This window comes from Hemitrygon akajei, chromosome 1, assembly GCF_048418815.1.
Source record: "Hemitrygon akajei chromosome 1, sHemAka1.3, whole genome shotgun sequence".
Taxonomy (NCBI): Eukaryota; Metazoa; Chordata; class Chondrichthyes; order Myliobatiformes; family Dasyatidae; genus Hemitrygon; species Hemitrygon akajei.
The window spans coordinates 31,097,608-31,114,074 of NC_133124.1; the positions used below are offsets into that span (position 1 = coordinate 31,097,608).

A 16,467-nucleotide genomic window follows, 5' to 3' on the forward strand; every position below is an offset into this window, starting at 1 on the left:
CTATATTGGGTTATGACACAACTTCACCTTAGTTAGCAACAAGTGTCCTTTAAAGTAATGAAAATGACACTCTTGGCAAGGTCATGTACCAAATCAAAAAAATGAATGCCTGTTGGAATGGTCAAAAGCTTGATCAAAGTGGTGAACTTTAGCTAGGATCTTGGAGAAAGAGTTGGAGATACAGGCATTGTGAAGGGAATTCCAAAATGTGGACTACCAGAGAATAGAAGGTATGGCTGTCATTCTAGGATCCTGGAGAACTGGAGGCTTGGCTGCCAGTGTAGAATTCTGGATAATTAAAGACATCACTCAGTAGTGTATGAGGTGATGAAAATGTGTATGAAAAATTCAACAACAAATATGCTGAGGTTGGAATGGAGCAATAAAAGTATGTTTTTGTGGTGGAGAGACTATGGGGCTGGAATTTGGGTGTGAAAGAGTCCGCAATGTTTATAAATTTTTTTTGAACTAAAGCTATTTTGTTATAGTAGAAACCTACACACAGTGTACACTTTATTAAGTACCTTCTGTACCTAGTAACGTGGCCACTGAGTGTATGTTCATGGTCTTCTGCTGCTGTAGCCCATCCACTTCAAAGTGGGACATGTTGTGCACTCCAAGATGTTCTTCAGCACGGCACTGTTGTGATGCGTAGTTACTTGAGTTACTGTCATTTTCATGTCAATTTGTACCAGCCTGGCCATCCTCCTCTGACCTCTCCCATTAACAAGGCATTTTCGCCCATAGAACTGCTGCTCACCGACCGTAATTCTTGTATTTCACACCATTCTCTGGAAACTCTGGAGACTGTTGTGAGTGACAATTCAAGGAGATCAGCAGCTTCTGAGATACTCAAACCATATCATCAGACTCCAACAGTCATTCCACTGTCAAAGCCACTTAGATCACATTTCTTCCCCATTCTGATGTTTGGTCTGAACAGCAGCTGAAACCGTTGACCATGTCTGTATGCTTTTATGCATTGAGTTGTTGCCACATGATTGGCTGATACAGACATTTGCATTAACAAGCAGATGTGAAGGTGTGCCTGATAAAGTGGTCAGCAAGTGTAGATAAACTATGGACATCCATGTATAACAGGAGTATACCAACACTGTGTAGGTAGGTTGTGAGGCATTATGCATATAAAGAAGCCTAACATTTTTTTCAGGAACCTTTTCCCCCCAAACTGGAATGTGCAAAAACTGCCATTGCTAGGCCAACTGCATTCAGAAGGTGGAAACGTGCTAGGCCTCTCAACCCTATTCTAACAATATTGGAGTGGAGCACCATCGAGGGTGTCCTGTCTGTCTGCATCATTATGTAATTCAGAATCTGAAAGGCATCAGACCACAAGACAGTACAGAGAATAGTAAAAACCGCCAAGAGAATCACTTGAGCCTCCCTCCTCCCCTCCCCCAATTGTGACATTTACTGGGAGTGATGTATACGTTGTACCCTACCATCCGTCTGACCCACTACCTTCAGGAAGGAGGTACAGGAGCATCAGGACCAGGACGGCCAGACTGGGTAGCAGCTTCTTCCCTCAGGCTGTGAGACTAATGCCACTGAGATCTCGTCACTAGGACAGCAAACTGTTTACTGTTACCAGTGCTGTGCACTACATGCACTTTGAATTATATCCGATTAACTTATTTGTGGTAATATTTTATTGCCTATGTCACCATGTGACAGAAGGAAATAACAGTGGTGAATGTTCCTACATCTGATTGGTAAACCATTAACACTTACTGGAGGTACGTGTTCTAGTGTACATGGTCGACACAACACTGTGGGCTGAAGGGCCTGTAATGTGCTGTAGATGTCTATGTGCTGTGTGTGATACATGTTTTGTGGGTGCACCATGGTCTGGAGTAACATTGTTTTGTTTGGTTGTTTATGTGTACAGTCAGATGACAACAAACTTAAACTTGAACATGATAGCCAACATTATTGACCCTGAAAGGATTTTTGAAAGCAACCACCAGAAATGAGCTGAAACTTATGACACAATTCCAAAGACTGTTACCCGTCTCCACTCAACTCTTCCAATCAAGTCAATTTTAAATTCATTTGGATTTTCATTAAAGTTTTAATATGTATGATGAAATTAAAAATGCGAAAGATAATTATATTCACTTTCCTACACAAGTTCTGTTGGTCTATCGCTCCCATGATCCTTATTTTGAGCAACATTCTCCACCCAATGGGGCAGGCACAGCAACCCCACTCCCAAGTGTTTATTATTGCCACTTCATAACCAGATATACAGGGTTCCTCATTGACTTTGCATAACACAGCTCTCTGACAATGAAGAGCAGGACCAGCTAATTCTGTGTATGATTAAGTTTCCATCCTTTATATTTAATTCTATCATTATAGTTCATGATATTGTCCGTCACAAGTGAAAGATCAGAGCATGTCAGAATCAGAATCCAGTTTAATATCACCAGCATATGTCTTGATATGTGTTAACTTCATGGCAGCAGTACATAATAATAGAAAGAAAGTGTGTGTGTGTGTGTGTACGTACATACACATATATACACACTATATATTAGTTACATAAGTCATGCAACAACAAAATAGGAAATAAAAAAAGTGGTGTGTACCTTCAGGCTCTGTCCCTCCTCTCTGATGGTAACAGTGAAAAGAGGGCATGCCACATTGCTTGGAATGGGACAACATTTGTTTTCATAATATTCCTGTGGAATTTTACATGGAGTACGATTCATAATGACAGATTTAAATATTGAATGGGAGTTTTGGAAAGTATCACTTTGCCACAGAATGTTTCACAGAAATAACAGAACGTGTCCTTCAAGAGGACCACAACCTTGTAGGGTTTGCAGGTTTTCGTGCCTCAGTGACTTGGAGAGTTACTGCATGTTGGCTGGAGTCAGGGCTTTATGCTTTAGCTCCTGGTAGGGTCACCCATGCCAGACAGATCAAAGGGTAAAGGCCAGACTAAGAGTGGTCCACTGGTCCTCCAGTTTCGGAGATTCAGCTCAGGGCTAACAATCCTGACTGGTCAAAAAAAATTGTTACAGAAACAGCAATGGAGAATCCTTCTGCAACTGTGTGCAACGATATATGGCCAAGAACAAACACAGATGGAGGACCTTCATTGCTGCCCTAAACACCAGCAACGTAATGGACAGTGACTAACAGGAAGTGCATTGCAAGCAATATTTACCATGAAAAGGTGTTGGCTGAGCAAAGTCAACATAGACCACCCTTAAACTTTCAACTGCATTGTTTCCCAGCAAGCTCGTATAACAAAACGCAAGATGAGAGAAATTCCTTGCAGCATTGAAAAGACTGTTAAGAGTTAGCTTGAGTTACAAAAGCGAACTGGTGAATTATTAGTATGTTGACTTTTCATTGTGTTCCTTCGAGCTAGGCTTCAGATCTCTACTCATCAGCAGCAAAGTTGCACAACTCATAAACAAGCAAGCACACAAGCTAGAACTATTCCACCAAAACCTTCAGGTCACCTCAAATAAAAATATAAAAGATGAAAATCCTCGTCAGTAAGGCAGCGTTGTTGAAGGGAAAAGTAGTGTTAGCTTCATGAGTTGATGACCTTTCTACATCTCTTTGTGCAACCTACCTGCTGTTAATGTCATGGACACTGTAGAGATTTCTCCTCCAGTTTTTAATTTCTAATTGGCCTTACAAATTCATGATCAGTTTGATCCAAAGGAGCTTTTCTTTGTTACCTGCAGAATTCAGTTAGGTGAACCATATTCGTGAAATAAAAAAAAAGTGTTCTGCACTTTAAAATGTTCTTTTATTCATGACTAAGTTAGCATGCAGAATAGTTAGCAGGCGTGTGGATGGCAGAATAAAAGCCATTGTTTTCAAAGAAGAAACAGGACAAATTCCATTGGAATTCAGTGGAATTCATGAGAATACTGTGGATAAATTAGCTGTGTGGGTGAATGTTTTCTCTGCCTCTAACTGTTACTCTGTTATACATAGCTAAAATAAAATATATGTTTATATTAAAAAGAATCCAAAATGTATGTAAAAAGTAACTAACAAAATTGAATGGCTTGGAATTTTGTGAGCAAATGAAAGCACCAAGGTCCAGATTTCCACATGAATATAAAAGTGTGCACTTGCTGGCTGCCAGTCACTGCCCTTTGCAGTTCATTCCCTGACAGAAGAGTTGAGGTAATTTTCCACAACGTATCTGGAGAGAAGTCTGAAGCAGGAACAGTGTTTCCATTGCAAGTAGGTTAGTTTAAGTTATCATTTTCAGAATAAATGTAATTTTAGTTAAGTATTTTAATTGCTTCCAATTATTTAAATTTAAATACTATAATTTTTGAAAAATTTGTACGTTTTAAAGAATTCAGAAGAACTCAATAGGTAGGTGAGATGCTTAACTAAGTTGGAGAGTGTGATGGATGCTTCTAAAAGGCAGCGTCCATCATTAAGGACTCCCATCACCCAAGTCATGCCTTGGTCTCATTGCTACCATCAGGAAGGAGGTACATATGAAGCACACACTCAAAGATTCAGGAACAAATTCTTCCCCTCCGCCATCAGATTTCTGAATGGACATTGAACCCATGAACACTACCTCACTACTTTTTTAATCTCTATTTTTGCACTAATTTAATTTAATTTAACTATTTAAGATATATATACTTGCTGTGAGCTATAGTAGCTACTTGTTACGCAAAGTCAACAAATTTCATGACATGTGCTGGTGATATTAAACCTGATTCTGATTGGCCTTTAGTCTGTATGACATGTTTTAAGCCCTGCCCTCTTTTCCCACCTCTACTTCCTTACCCTCTGCCTCACAGCTATTATGCACATGAAACCCTGACCCCTCACAGGGCCTCTCTGTGGGCAGTCGAGCTGGCACCAGGCAGGGCATTGACACAGGATCCACAAAGTGCAATTTCAGACTTGCCTTGTGGAAGAATGGCCTTGGCAAGTGGCTCACACTTTTCTGGAAATGCTAAGCCATTCAAATGCTCTAAGCTCCTTCATGGAAGCATATTTAACAAGATGTGCTTGGTGCAGGTGATCCAAACCGGTTTAAACATGTACGTTTAAGGAAGATCTTGAAGCAAGTAGAGAGTTGTAGAGAGGCAGAGAAGTTTGCTGAAGCAGTTGCAGAGTTTAAGCCATGTCAGCTGAAGGTCAGAATTGGAAAGTGCATATTTTCAGAGGGTTTGGCTTACAGGTAACTGGACAGACAAGATCAATGAACAGTCAAATAACAAATATGAGAATTGTTAAGATCTAGATATTGCTGGATTCATCATAGATTGATGAGATACCTGTCTGGACAGGCCCCCTGCTGACTGCTCCTGTGGCTTCTCCCACAGACCCCTGTATAAAGGCGATTGAGGCCTGAGCCCGGCCTCTCTGTCTCCAGGATGTAGTATGGTGGTCAACCACTGCTTGTTCCTTCTTCCAGTCAATAAAAGACGATATCTTGCCTTTATGTCTCAGAGAGAGTTATTGATGGTGCATCAATAGGGGTAAGGGACAATTTGATAAATTAGGATAAGGGCAACATGATCTTTTTCTGAGCTGATTTTGTCCTTTGGAATAATCAAGGTAGTATTGAGAGGAATTAAGGCTTCAACAAAGGCCTGATTTTAAATGGGTAAAGACTATCAACTGTACATCATGAAAGTAAAGTACCTGCTTAAGAGGGGTATATCTCCACGATACAGAAGGATATTTTTACCTAAACTATGAAAAGTAATTACATGGAGACCAAAGACAGTGGAGTAAATAAATGTTGGTCTTGAAGTGGAAACCAAGCAAGGTATGTGATAGATTTGGGGTAGTGAAAGTGTTGAGAGAAAAGTTTTTGAATATACACTAAAAATTGATTACGGTAATCTTTGTTGTAGTCTACCATTGGAGTTGTAAACTTGTATAGCATAGAAATGGGTTTTCTAACCCACCATGTCTACATCAATATTTTTCCCCCATTGACGTTAATCCAATTTGCCCACAATGTCTTTATTCCTCAATGGCTTGCCAATTTAAATGTCTGCATTACTCTTAAACGTAGTGATTGTATCTGACTCCAGCGACTTATCTGGTATTTTCAGATGTTGACCACTCTCTGCGTGAAACGAAGCCTTTCCCCTCAAGATCCTTCTGACCTTGAACTTGTGCCCTCTTGTTTTTGACTATGGGGGGAAGATTCTGACCCTCTGCCCTAACTATGCCTCTTATAAGTTTGTATACTTCCATCAGATCACCCTCTCCTCCTTCACCCCAGAGAAAACAAGTCCAGCCAATCCAATCTCTCCCCCAAAACCAAAATCCTTCTATCTGGATGACATCCTGGTGAATCTCCTCTGCACTCTCTCCAGCATATTCACCTCCTTCCTTGAAGCTTTCAATGTACTCCTGTATGTCTCTCAGTGTTAGAAATTGGAAGTCAAATGTGACGAGCTTCTTTAGGCAAACCCTATAGTGGTATGATATCCCTTGACTCTCTGTCTGCCTGTCATATGCCTTACCCAGCCTACTTTCCTCATTAATCTGAAATGATTCCTCTGTTCAGATCATCCAATCATACATTATATGCAGCCTATTACATAATGGTTTCCATGGAGCTTGTTGGAACGGCAAAATATTCAGCAATATAAAATTGTTGTATCATCTAATATGAATATAAGAATTAAAAGATAAAGCTGAAATTATTTCATAATTCTAACGATAATATATAGCCCAAATTCCAAGGTTTGTTTTTCAGTTACAGTAATATTCATTTCTAAGGAAATGGTTAACTACAAGTTAGTTCAGCTGACTACAGTAAATAATTGGATTATATCAACGTTAAAATACAATCACAAGTAGATATGTAACAAAATTTATTTCTGAAGCTAGTGAATGTAAGCGTAGGAATATCTTGATTGGTCATTGGCAGCCTTATGAGCTTTCCTTGTTGCTAATTTTAATAATTTGTTAAGAAGGTACCATAACAACTTTGATACATTTCCAAAACTTTGTTTTGGCTACAAGATCTTTCCAAAGCAGAACACAATCCACTCAGATATGAAGGAAATTAATTATTTTCAGTGAAGTGCTCAGTATTTCAGACGTGCCAACAAATAAGTATTATCAGAGTGTCTCGATTCCATGCTGTTCTAACCAATGTTATATTACATCTTTGTAATATAATTAATTTTTTGTAGTGCTTCTGTAGTTCAATCCGAGAGATTCACAAGAATTAGTAAAAGCGCACCATGGAGTGATGACATCTCTTTTTGTGTTCTATTGCAGCACAATCTGAAACACAGTAATGTTTAAAATGTCATTGGCTTCTTCCTCAAGCTTTTACGAAAACTAAAGCATCCGTTACATTTTCCTAATAAAACAAAAATAGAAAAATGTTTCCTTTACAAAGTTGCTTTGATAAACTCAATATGACAATATTTAACAGGGTGTAATCAAAAAAGTATATCGTGTATTTTCATGAAAATACACTTAATATTCACTAATATAGAAGAGGAATGGTCAGATTTTGCTTCTGAAGTGGTTAATGTATTTAAGCAGCTTTAATATTTAATATTTTTCATTTAATGAACAACTTTGCAGAAAGATGACAGATAAGATTTGTACTTGCGGCTTCAAATTGAGATTTAAAATGATTCTGAATTCTTAAAGATACTACATACTCTTTGCATAATATCTGTGAAAGTCAAGGGCACTGCTTTGGAACTTCTTTTAGGTATGTATTTTAAAATACTGTAATATACCTGACTGAATTACTGGAGCAGCTTATTTCACAGCTTATATGAAATTAATTTAGTCAGCACAGTCCAGGTTGCCTAGATTGCAGAACTCCCACCACCACCCAGTTGCAGTACATCATGTGTTATCTTTCGCCTAGATGTAGCGAGATTCTGCCAAGGTGGTAGATACTGGTGCCTTGAGGTTGTCATAGCTGGGGGGGAGGGGTAGAAGGGGATTAAACATAGAAACATAGAAAATAGGTGCAGGAGTAGGCCATTCAGCCCTTCTAGCCTGCACCGCCATTCAGTATGATCATGGCTGATCATCCAACTCAGAACCCTGTACCTGCTTTCTCTCCATACCCCCTGATCCCTTTAGCCACAAGGGCAATATCTAACTTCCTCTTAAATATAGCCAATGAACCAGCCTCAACTGTTTCCTGTGGCAGAGAATTCCACAGATTCACCACTCTCTGTGTGAAGAAGTTTTTCCTCATCTCGGTCCTAAAAGGCTTCCCCTTTATCCTTAAACTGTGACCCCTCGTTCTGGACTTCCCCAACATCGGAAACAATCTTCCTGCATCTAGCCTGTCCAATCCCTTTAGAATTTTATACATTTCAGTAAGATCCCCCCTCAATCTTCTAAATTAGTGGGGTAATCTCCCACTACTTATTAAATGCAGTCACAATGGCGTGCATCTCCAAATAGACTCTGTCAACCAAGTCCAGCTCCTGAACTTCACATGTGGCTTTAATTACTAAACCGGGTGGAACCGTTTCTACCGACAGGATAAGGAACAAAGGGGCCATAAAACCAGTTGTTTGCTCCTGCGATGCCTCCAGAGCCAAACTGTATCAGTCTCTGCTGTTTCTATGGTTCGTCAGCTGTGCGGAGAGGGGGAGCCTGCTGCACGGGCAATAGTTTGCTCTCAGTATTGTAACGCCCGAGCTGGGGTATCGCGTAGTTAGTTAGTACATAATATCCATGGTTGACCCCAACCAATGGGAAACACTAAGTGGAACATTGTCGAAAATGTGACAAAGTGATGAATTTCTAGTTAGTACTAATTGACATTTAGATTGCTCTATGCATTTTAAGATAAAGAATCAGCATCAGCTTTAATGTCACTGATAAATGTAGTGAAATTAGTTGTTTTGCCACACTGCAATACTTTAAAAAGCTACAGTGACTTGTAAAAGTATTCAGCCCCCAACCCTTTGAGTATTACAACCGGGGATTTTGACCAATTTAACTGAGAATATTTATTTGTGGATCACCTGCTCCTTTTTTCACAGTAGAGCCCAAAAAAGCATGGAAAATAGTAAAGCATGGAAAAAATAATTCAAAAACTGAAATGTCAGCAGTTTAAAAAGTTTTCATCTCCCTTTGCTCAGTGCTTAGTTAAACCACCTCTCACAGTCATTACATTTAGTAGTCCTTTTAGATAAGTCTCTTTTAGCTTTGCACAATGTATTGGAGCAAGATTTGCCCATTCCTCCTTGCAAAACTGCTCAAGCTGTGCCAGGTTAATTGGGGGGGGGGGGGGGGGGTGGACAGCATCCCGGAGATATTCGATTGGGTTAAGGTCAGGACTCTGACTGGGCCACTCAAGGACATCAATTCTCTTCATTCGAAACCACTCCATGGTTGCTCTGGCAGTGTGCTTTGGGCTGTTATCCTGCTGAAAGATGAACTTCCTCCCCAGTTTCAGCTTTCTGGCAGAGGCTAGCCAGTTTTTATCTCGGATCTCTCTGTATTAAGCAGCATTCATCTTCCCATCAATCCTGACCAGATTTCCAGTCCCTGATGCTGAAAAACATTCCCATAGTGTGATGCTACCTCCACCATACTTTACAGTAGGGATGGTGTTACCTGGCTGATGTGCAGTATTAGACTTATGCCAAACATACAGTGCTTACTGTTGAGGCCAAAAAGTTCCACTTTAATCTCATCAACTGCAAGACCTTCCTCCATTGACTTCTGCAGCTCACTCAAAGAGACTATTGGCCTCTCTTACAAGTGCCATTCGCCTCTGGCGACTAAGTTTAGAGCGGTGTCCTGACCTAGGCATTGTGGCTGTGGTTTCATAGATTTCCCAGTTCTACATGATGGACTGCACTGAGCTCCAAGGTATGTTCTGGTGGCTTTGAGATGGTCTTGTACCCTTCCCCAGATTTGTGTTTCTCTATTATCACTTCCCTGACTTGTCTTGAACGCTCTTTTATCTTCATTTTGGTTTGGTCTGTTGAAAATCCGCCATACTGTTGAACCTTACAAAGTGACGGGGAATTTATTCCTATGAATTCATTGAAAACAGATGACCCTCCAATTTTCTACATCAGCAGATCGGGTGAATTGGTAAGGCAAAATATTGCACCTGTGGAAAGTTAGCATAGTAGTAATTACAAAGGGGGTGAATACTTTTTCACAATTTTGGACTTTTAAAATTTAGTAAATTGTTGACAGGTTTTGTAATGTTTCTTCTGATTTGACATGATGCACAATGTTTTGTAGATTAGCTCAAAAAATACTACTTATGTATTGTAAATTTAGAAAACGAGACAGTGAAATGCGAGCATAGTTGTATGGTTGAATACTTTTTCAAGGCATTGTATAAATTACAATAAGAAATACAGTAGATTCTGGTTAATTGGGACACATTGGGACTAGTACATTTTGGCCCAATTATGCACTAGCAATCATACTACTGTACTATAAAACTGTGTATTAGTTCCTAATTGTTATTGATGGAGGAACTCATCCAGTGTACCTGTACATTGCCATGTTTTTTTGATTGACTGTAAATGAAGAGAATCGGAGCAGACACCATGTACATAATGGACTACCTTCATATAATGCCATCAATGATTGTTTCTTCCAAATCTTCATTTCCATTGTAACATTCAAGATGGTTGTCAATACCTTCAAATTCTTCATGGATATAACTTGTTGAAGTTGTGAAATCATTTCATTTTCACTCCCGGCCATTTCTGCTATGTCCAAGCCTGAGTTCCTGAAACAGCAGTGTGCAGAACAGTTCTGAATTATCTTACTTCTTATTTCTCACCAGCTCTCAGTGACAAAAGTCTCTTTAAACACAAGTGGACACAATTGACTCTGTTTAAAAACTGTTCGTTCTAAGCACAGTGTAGTGTCTGACACAAGTGCATACGCCTGATGCTAGTTAGAAACTGTTTGGCAACAGTCTGCTGCCCCATCTAAGTGGCATAGCACCCCAAATAAATGAAGGGAATGCTGGCTGATTTCTCAATTAGCTTTTGTTCTTTGAGTTGTCCCAAATAAGTGGCAGTCTGGATTATTTGAGGCACCACCTTTTGACAATGTCGTCGATGCTGGGGAGGCTAGTTCCCATAATGATAAATATAGCAAGTGATCTGATGATTACTAAATGGCTATATCACATAAAATCAGCAAGTTCATTGTAGTGTAGATTTTAGTCCTGCCTATATTTATGGATTTGGATTTCATCCCTTCATTTTGAATTGTTATTTGAGAAATAGTCATGCAATAGATTGACACATATCATTTCAGTTGGTAATTGTGATAATCATCATACCAAAATATAAATTTACAGACCTGATTAATGAACTTTGAAAATGTTTGATTCTAATATGATATTTAATAGTCACACTAAATCATGTAAACAATTTTAGAAGCAAGAAAAGAGCATTCAGAATGTGAAAGGGTGACACCTGTCTGTCCCTTTATTAGGGAATGAGAGAGTCTGTGATATGTCGAATTGTTGGGTGAAGGGGTTAGTGTACTACACAGATCATGGTCTTTCTTATGGGGCTTTGGGGTTCTAACGTTTTTTACTGTCACTCATTCTTTGGGACGTTCTTCTGTTTTCATGGATGTTCACGGAGAGCAAGAATTTCAGGCTGTATATTGTACACATTCTCTGATATTAAATGGAACCATTGAACAGTTATTAAGTTGATTCTAATTTTCGATAGACATACTAAATATTAAATGTTTCTAGTTTCAGATTTCTGTTTGACTCATTCACAAGACTGCATATATTTGCCAAGAATTTATTTTGATCGGTAAAAGTGACTAAATTATCAGAAAACAGGCTTTGAATATCATTGCATTTTCTATTGGGTGTTTTAAAATTTGAGCTTAATTGCGCATTGTAACTCCTTCTTAATCCATGTTCTGAAGGAACGTACCAGGGACAATGGGCTGGAGGAATGCGCCACGGATACGGTGCACGCCAGAGTGTGCCATTTGGAATGGCTACTGTCATCCGGTCACCGCTACGCACCTCGCTAGCGTCTCTTCGAAGCGAACAGAGCAATGGCACAATTCTACACGATATAGCTGCAGATAGTCCAGCCGGGACAAGAGGTGGGTTTGTCCTCACCTTTCACAGCGACACAGAATTAATGACCGGCAAGAAAAAGGGCTTTTTCAGAAGAGGATCGCTCCTGGGAAATCTAAAGCTCAAAAGATCTGAGTCCAAGTCATCTCTGGCCAGCAAACGCAGCTCTGCTCGGAGCGAAGCGTCGATGAGCAGAATAAGTTCAGCAAATAGTGATGCTAATTCGACAATCAGTTTTGGAGAAGGTGATTCTGAATATTTACCAATAGAAGATCACGTTGATGCTACTACAACCGAATCGTATATGGGGGAATGGAAAAACGATAAACGCAGTGGGTTTGGTGTAAGTGAACGTTCAAATGGTATGAAGTATGAGGGAGAATGGTTGAATAATCAGAGGAATGGTTATGGATGTACTACCTTTCCCGATGGCACAAAAGAAGAGGGAAAATATAAAAATAACATTTTGGTTCGAGGAAAGAAAAAGCACCTTATACCCATTAGAACCAGCAAAATTAAAGAAAAAGTGGAGAGAGCAATAGAAGGAGCACATCGAGCTGCAGCAATTGCCAGAACAAAGGTGGATATAGCAGCTTCAAGGTGAGTAATCATACAGTAATGCTTTGGTGTGCTCTGACTAAATTCTGAAGTTATTTTAAACATTATTAGTACAAGTAAAATCAGAAAATAACTTCAAAATTTATATTTAAGATAAAAAGTACAATGAGATTTGTTTCTTACCATTTTTGTGTTGTTCCCTCATTGTAACAATTTAATGAAGGAATGCAGATTCACAAAAAAAAGATGAATATTTTTGCTTCTGAAGTTCTATTTCTTTAAAAATGTATGACTCAGCAATTACTGTATATCTTCTCAGCCTGAGGCTGCATATTTTAGCGATATTACTTTTCTGGTTTCTTAATGTATTGTTCTTTAACTGAAGTTAACTCATGGAGAACTGGTTTTCATTTGCGTTACTCAAAATTATTTCTCTTTTCAGGACTTTCTTTGCACTTGTACACATTGGCTGGCTGACTAAACTATTTTATGCCATGGGTGAGAATAGCAATGGGATCGCTCCACTTCTTGCCCATAAAACAATGTTGCTTCTGTTGAACCACTTTTGTCCTTGCCTGACCAATACTGTGAAGCTGAAGTTCCTCATTTGTCCATTTGGAAAATTACAGTTGTACTACAAAGTGAAATTGGATAATATTGATGATATGATACAAATAAGGAAAGCAAAAATTGTAGGTTTGCAACCATTACAGCAAATAATTTTTTTAAAGGATTTTGAAAGCCATTTGAATTGGCTTTTGAAAGCTGTTTGTGAGAGTAAGCGTTCGGCACGGACTAGAAGGGCCGAGATTACCTGTTTCCATGCTGTAGTTGATATATGGTTATATATAAATTTGCTTATTTCCTAGTACATTATAGGATTTACATTATGTGCTCAAGGTTTGGGACTAGTTTGAGAACGTTTGTAAGCTTCATAATCTAACAGATGACAAAAGAAGTGTTATTTGCAAGTATGCAATCAAATGGTCCAATGCATTATTGACTCTAATTTTAATTTTGTCAGGTTACTTCACATTGCAACAAGTAATGACGTCCTATAACATTTTTATCATATTTATGTTAAGTCTTTTTCTCAACAGGCTGAAGTCAGCATGATTTCCTTAAGGGGAGATCTTGCCTGACAAGCCTGTTGGAATTCTTTGAGGAAGTAACAGGCAGGATAGACAAAGGAGAGTCAGTGGATGTCCACAAACACAAGAAAATCTGCAGATACTGGAAATCCAAAGCAACACACACAAAATCCTGGAGGAACTCAGCAGGCCAGGCAGCATGAAGCGTCTTGGCCCGAAACATTGGCTATTTGCTCCTTTCCACAGATGCTGTCTGGCCTGCTGAGTTCCTCCAGCATTTTGTGTGTGTTGCTGCCGGTGAACGTTGTTTGCTTGGATTTTTAGAAGGCATTTGACAAGGTACTGCACGTGAAGCTGCTAAACAAGAGGAGCCTAAGGTATTTCAGAACAGGTTCTAGAAGATTGGCTGACGGGTGAATCTTTGGAATTTATTGCCACAGGTGACTGTGGAGGGCAAGTCATTTTCACGTTATATAAGACAGTGATAATAAATCTGTCCAGATTATATTTAAAGCAGGGATTGATGGGTTCTTGATTAGCAAGGGTGTGGGAAGAAGGCAGGAGAATGAACTTGAGAGGAAAAATAAATCAGTCATTATTACTACACTTGATCCTGGCCAAAAGACCGAGAAGTGATAAAATCAGCCATTATTAAAAGGCGGATCAGACTAAATAGGATGAATGACCTAAACGTGCTCCGATGTCTTATCATCCAATAAGATCATGACAGGTGTAATAGTTGTTCTCTCACTTTGCCCATTGAACTAGTGGTCTTATTGAAAAAGGATCTCATGGTTTTCCAGCATATATGACTCTTCTCGGGCTTCCAGCCGAGTACAGGTGTCAATTTTAACTGATGTTTCAATGACAAATTCCACCATCTTCATCAAGGATGATGCCTACGCACATCAGGTCCGGTGGTATATATACTCAATTCCTGTCATCTGTCTCTGTTGATTGGTTAGTCCTCAACTAATCAGGTTTCTGCTGTCCCACCTTGTTTACAGTCATATTCCAGTTCTTCGAGCGAGACCTTCGTCTTTGTTAAAGATCTTATTCTGAAATAACTGATGTGAAAGATGCATTATTTTTATGAGACATAAACATATTATTTTGAATCAAGAATTGAGACTAACAGGAAACCCAGATGACTAAAGCATTCAATGGATTAAATAATAGAAAAGAATCAGAACAAAACACTGTAAACCTTGGAAAGTAGAGCTAGATTTTTACAGTGATATCCAAAACACCTCTTAAAAATAGCCTCATTGAGACTAGGCTGATTGCGAAAAGTCACTGGAATTACTAGGGAAAATGACGGAAGTTTTTTTCAGTAATGGTACAAAGGCCTACAGAAGTGACGAGTTGTGTGTTATGGAACTGAATGGTGGAACAAGTTTAAGGTGCTAAATGTCCTGCTCCTAACACAATGTCTCCAAATTCTGATTTTAATAAAAAATTTATAAAAATTGGAGTGTCCCACCTTCCCTTCCTTACACGGGCCCACATGAACTATACTTGTATTAGGCCTGTGACACTGATGAACCTAAATAACGACTTTAGTTTTCGTCTTGACAGCATCAATAAATATCAATGTTTGGGAGAAAAGGGTCAGCGTGGTAGCAGAGCAGTTAGTGTAACGCTGTTTCTACATCAGTAACTCGGGGTCTATTCCACCGGTGTCTGCAAGGAGTTTGTAATTTCTGCCCACAACCAGGTGGGTTTCCTCCAGGTGCTTCAGTTTGTGGGTTAGTAGTAGTCTAATTGGTCACACGGGTTCAGTTCAGAGGCAAGGGTTCATTGGGCCAGAAGAGACTGTTGCATGCTGTATCTCAAAATAAAATATTAATTTTATTTGATCTATTCCAACAAAATGTATGAATTTCTCGTTCTGTCAGCGGCACTTATTCCAGCCTTCAACATTTCCACACTCATACTGGGTTCTTTCTGAGGTTTGAGAAGTTGGAAGGCCCTGAGCTGTGGTGCTTGAAATTTGCCACTTGAATACAATTGAAAGTAATAGCAAAAGCTATTTCATCAGTGATGTTTGCCAGTGCTTATTGGAGCTTAGAAGAATGACAGGAGATCATATTGAAACACAGAAAATTCTGAAGATAGATGCTGAGATAATGACTTCTCTTCATGCAGGAAACTAGAACTAGAGAGTACCATCTCATAATAATGGATTGTCCATTTCTAATGGAGATGAGGCCATACAGTCATAGACCATTACAACACAGAAATAGGCTGTTCTAGTATGTGCCAAGCCGTTAATCCGACTACTCCCCATTGACCTGGACCTGGCCATAATCCCTCCATATCTGTCCCATCCATGTACCTATCCAGATTTATCTTAACTATTGAAATTGACCCCGCATCCACCGCTTTCACTGCCAAGCTGTTCCACGCCTTCGCTACCCCTCTGAATGAAGAAGTTTCCCTTTAAGTTCCCCTTGAACATTTCACCTGTCTTGCTTAACCGATGGCCTTTAGTTGTAGTCATCACCTAACCTCTGTGGAAAATAACTACCTACATTTAGCCTATCTATACCCCCCATTATTTTCTATACCTCTATCAAATCTCCCCTCAATCTTATATGTTCTAGAGAATAAAGCCTTAACCAATTTAACCTTTCCCTACTGCTCACGTCTTCAAGACCTGAGAACGTCCTTGTAAATTTTCTCTGCGCTCCTTCAATCTTATATACATCTTTCTTGTAGATAGGTGACCAAAACTGGACACAA

General features: G+C 39.3%; 1 protein-coding gene across 5 annotated transcripts in view; it reads left to right on the forward strand.

Annotated features, from left to right (window-relative positions):
- LOC140725192 (junctophilin-1-like) overlaps positions 1-16,467 on the forward strand; it is a 153,607-nt gene that overhangs the window by 8,537 nt on the left and 128,603 nt on the right. For all 5 annotated transcript variants that reach the window (XR_012098298.1, XM_073040335.1, XM_073040327.1 and 2 more), the window contains exon 2: positions 11,914-12,673. Coding sequence is in view for 4 of the 5 variants with exons in the window: in XM_073040335.1 (XP_072896436.1) it covers positions 11,914-12,673 (760 nt within the window). In the remaining variant the exon portion in view is untranslated. The remainder of the gene's footprint in view (positions 1-11,913; positions 12,674-16,467) is intronic.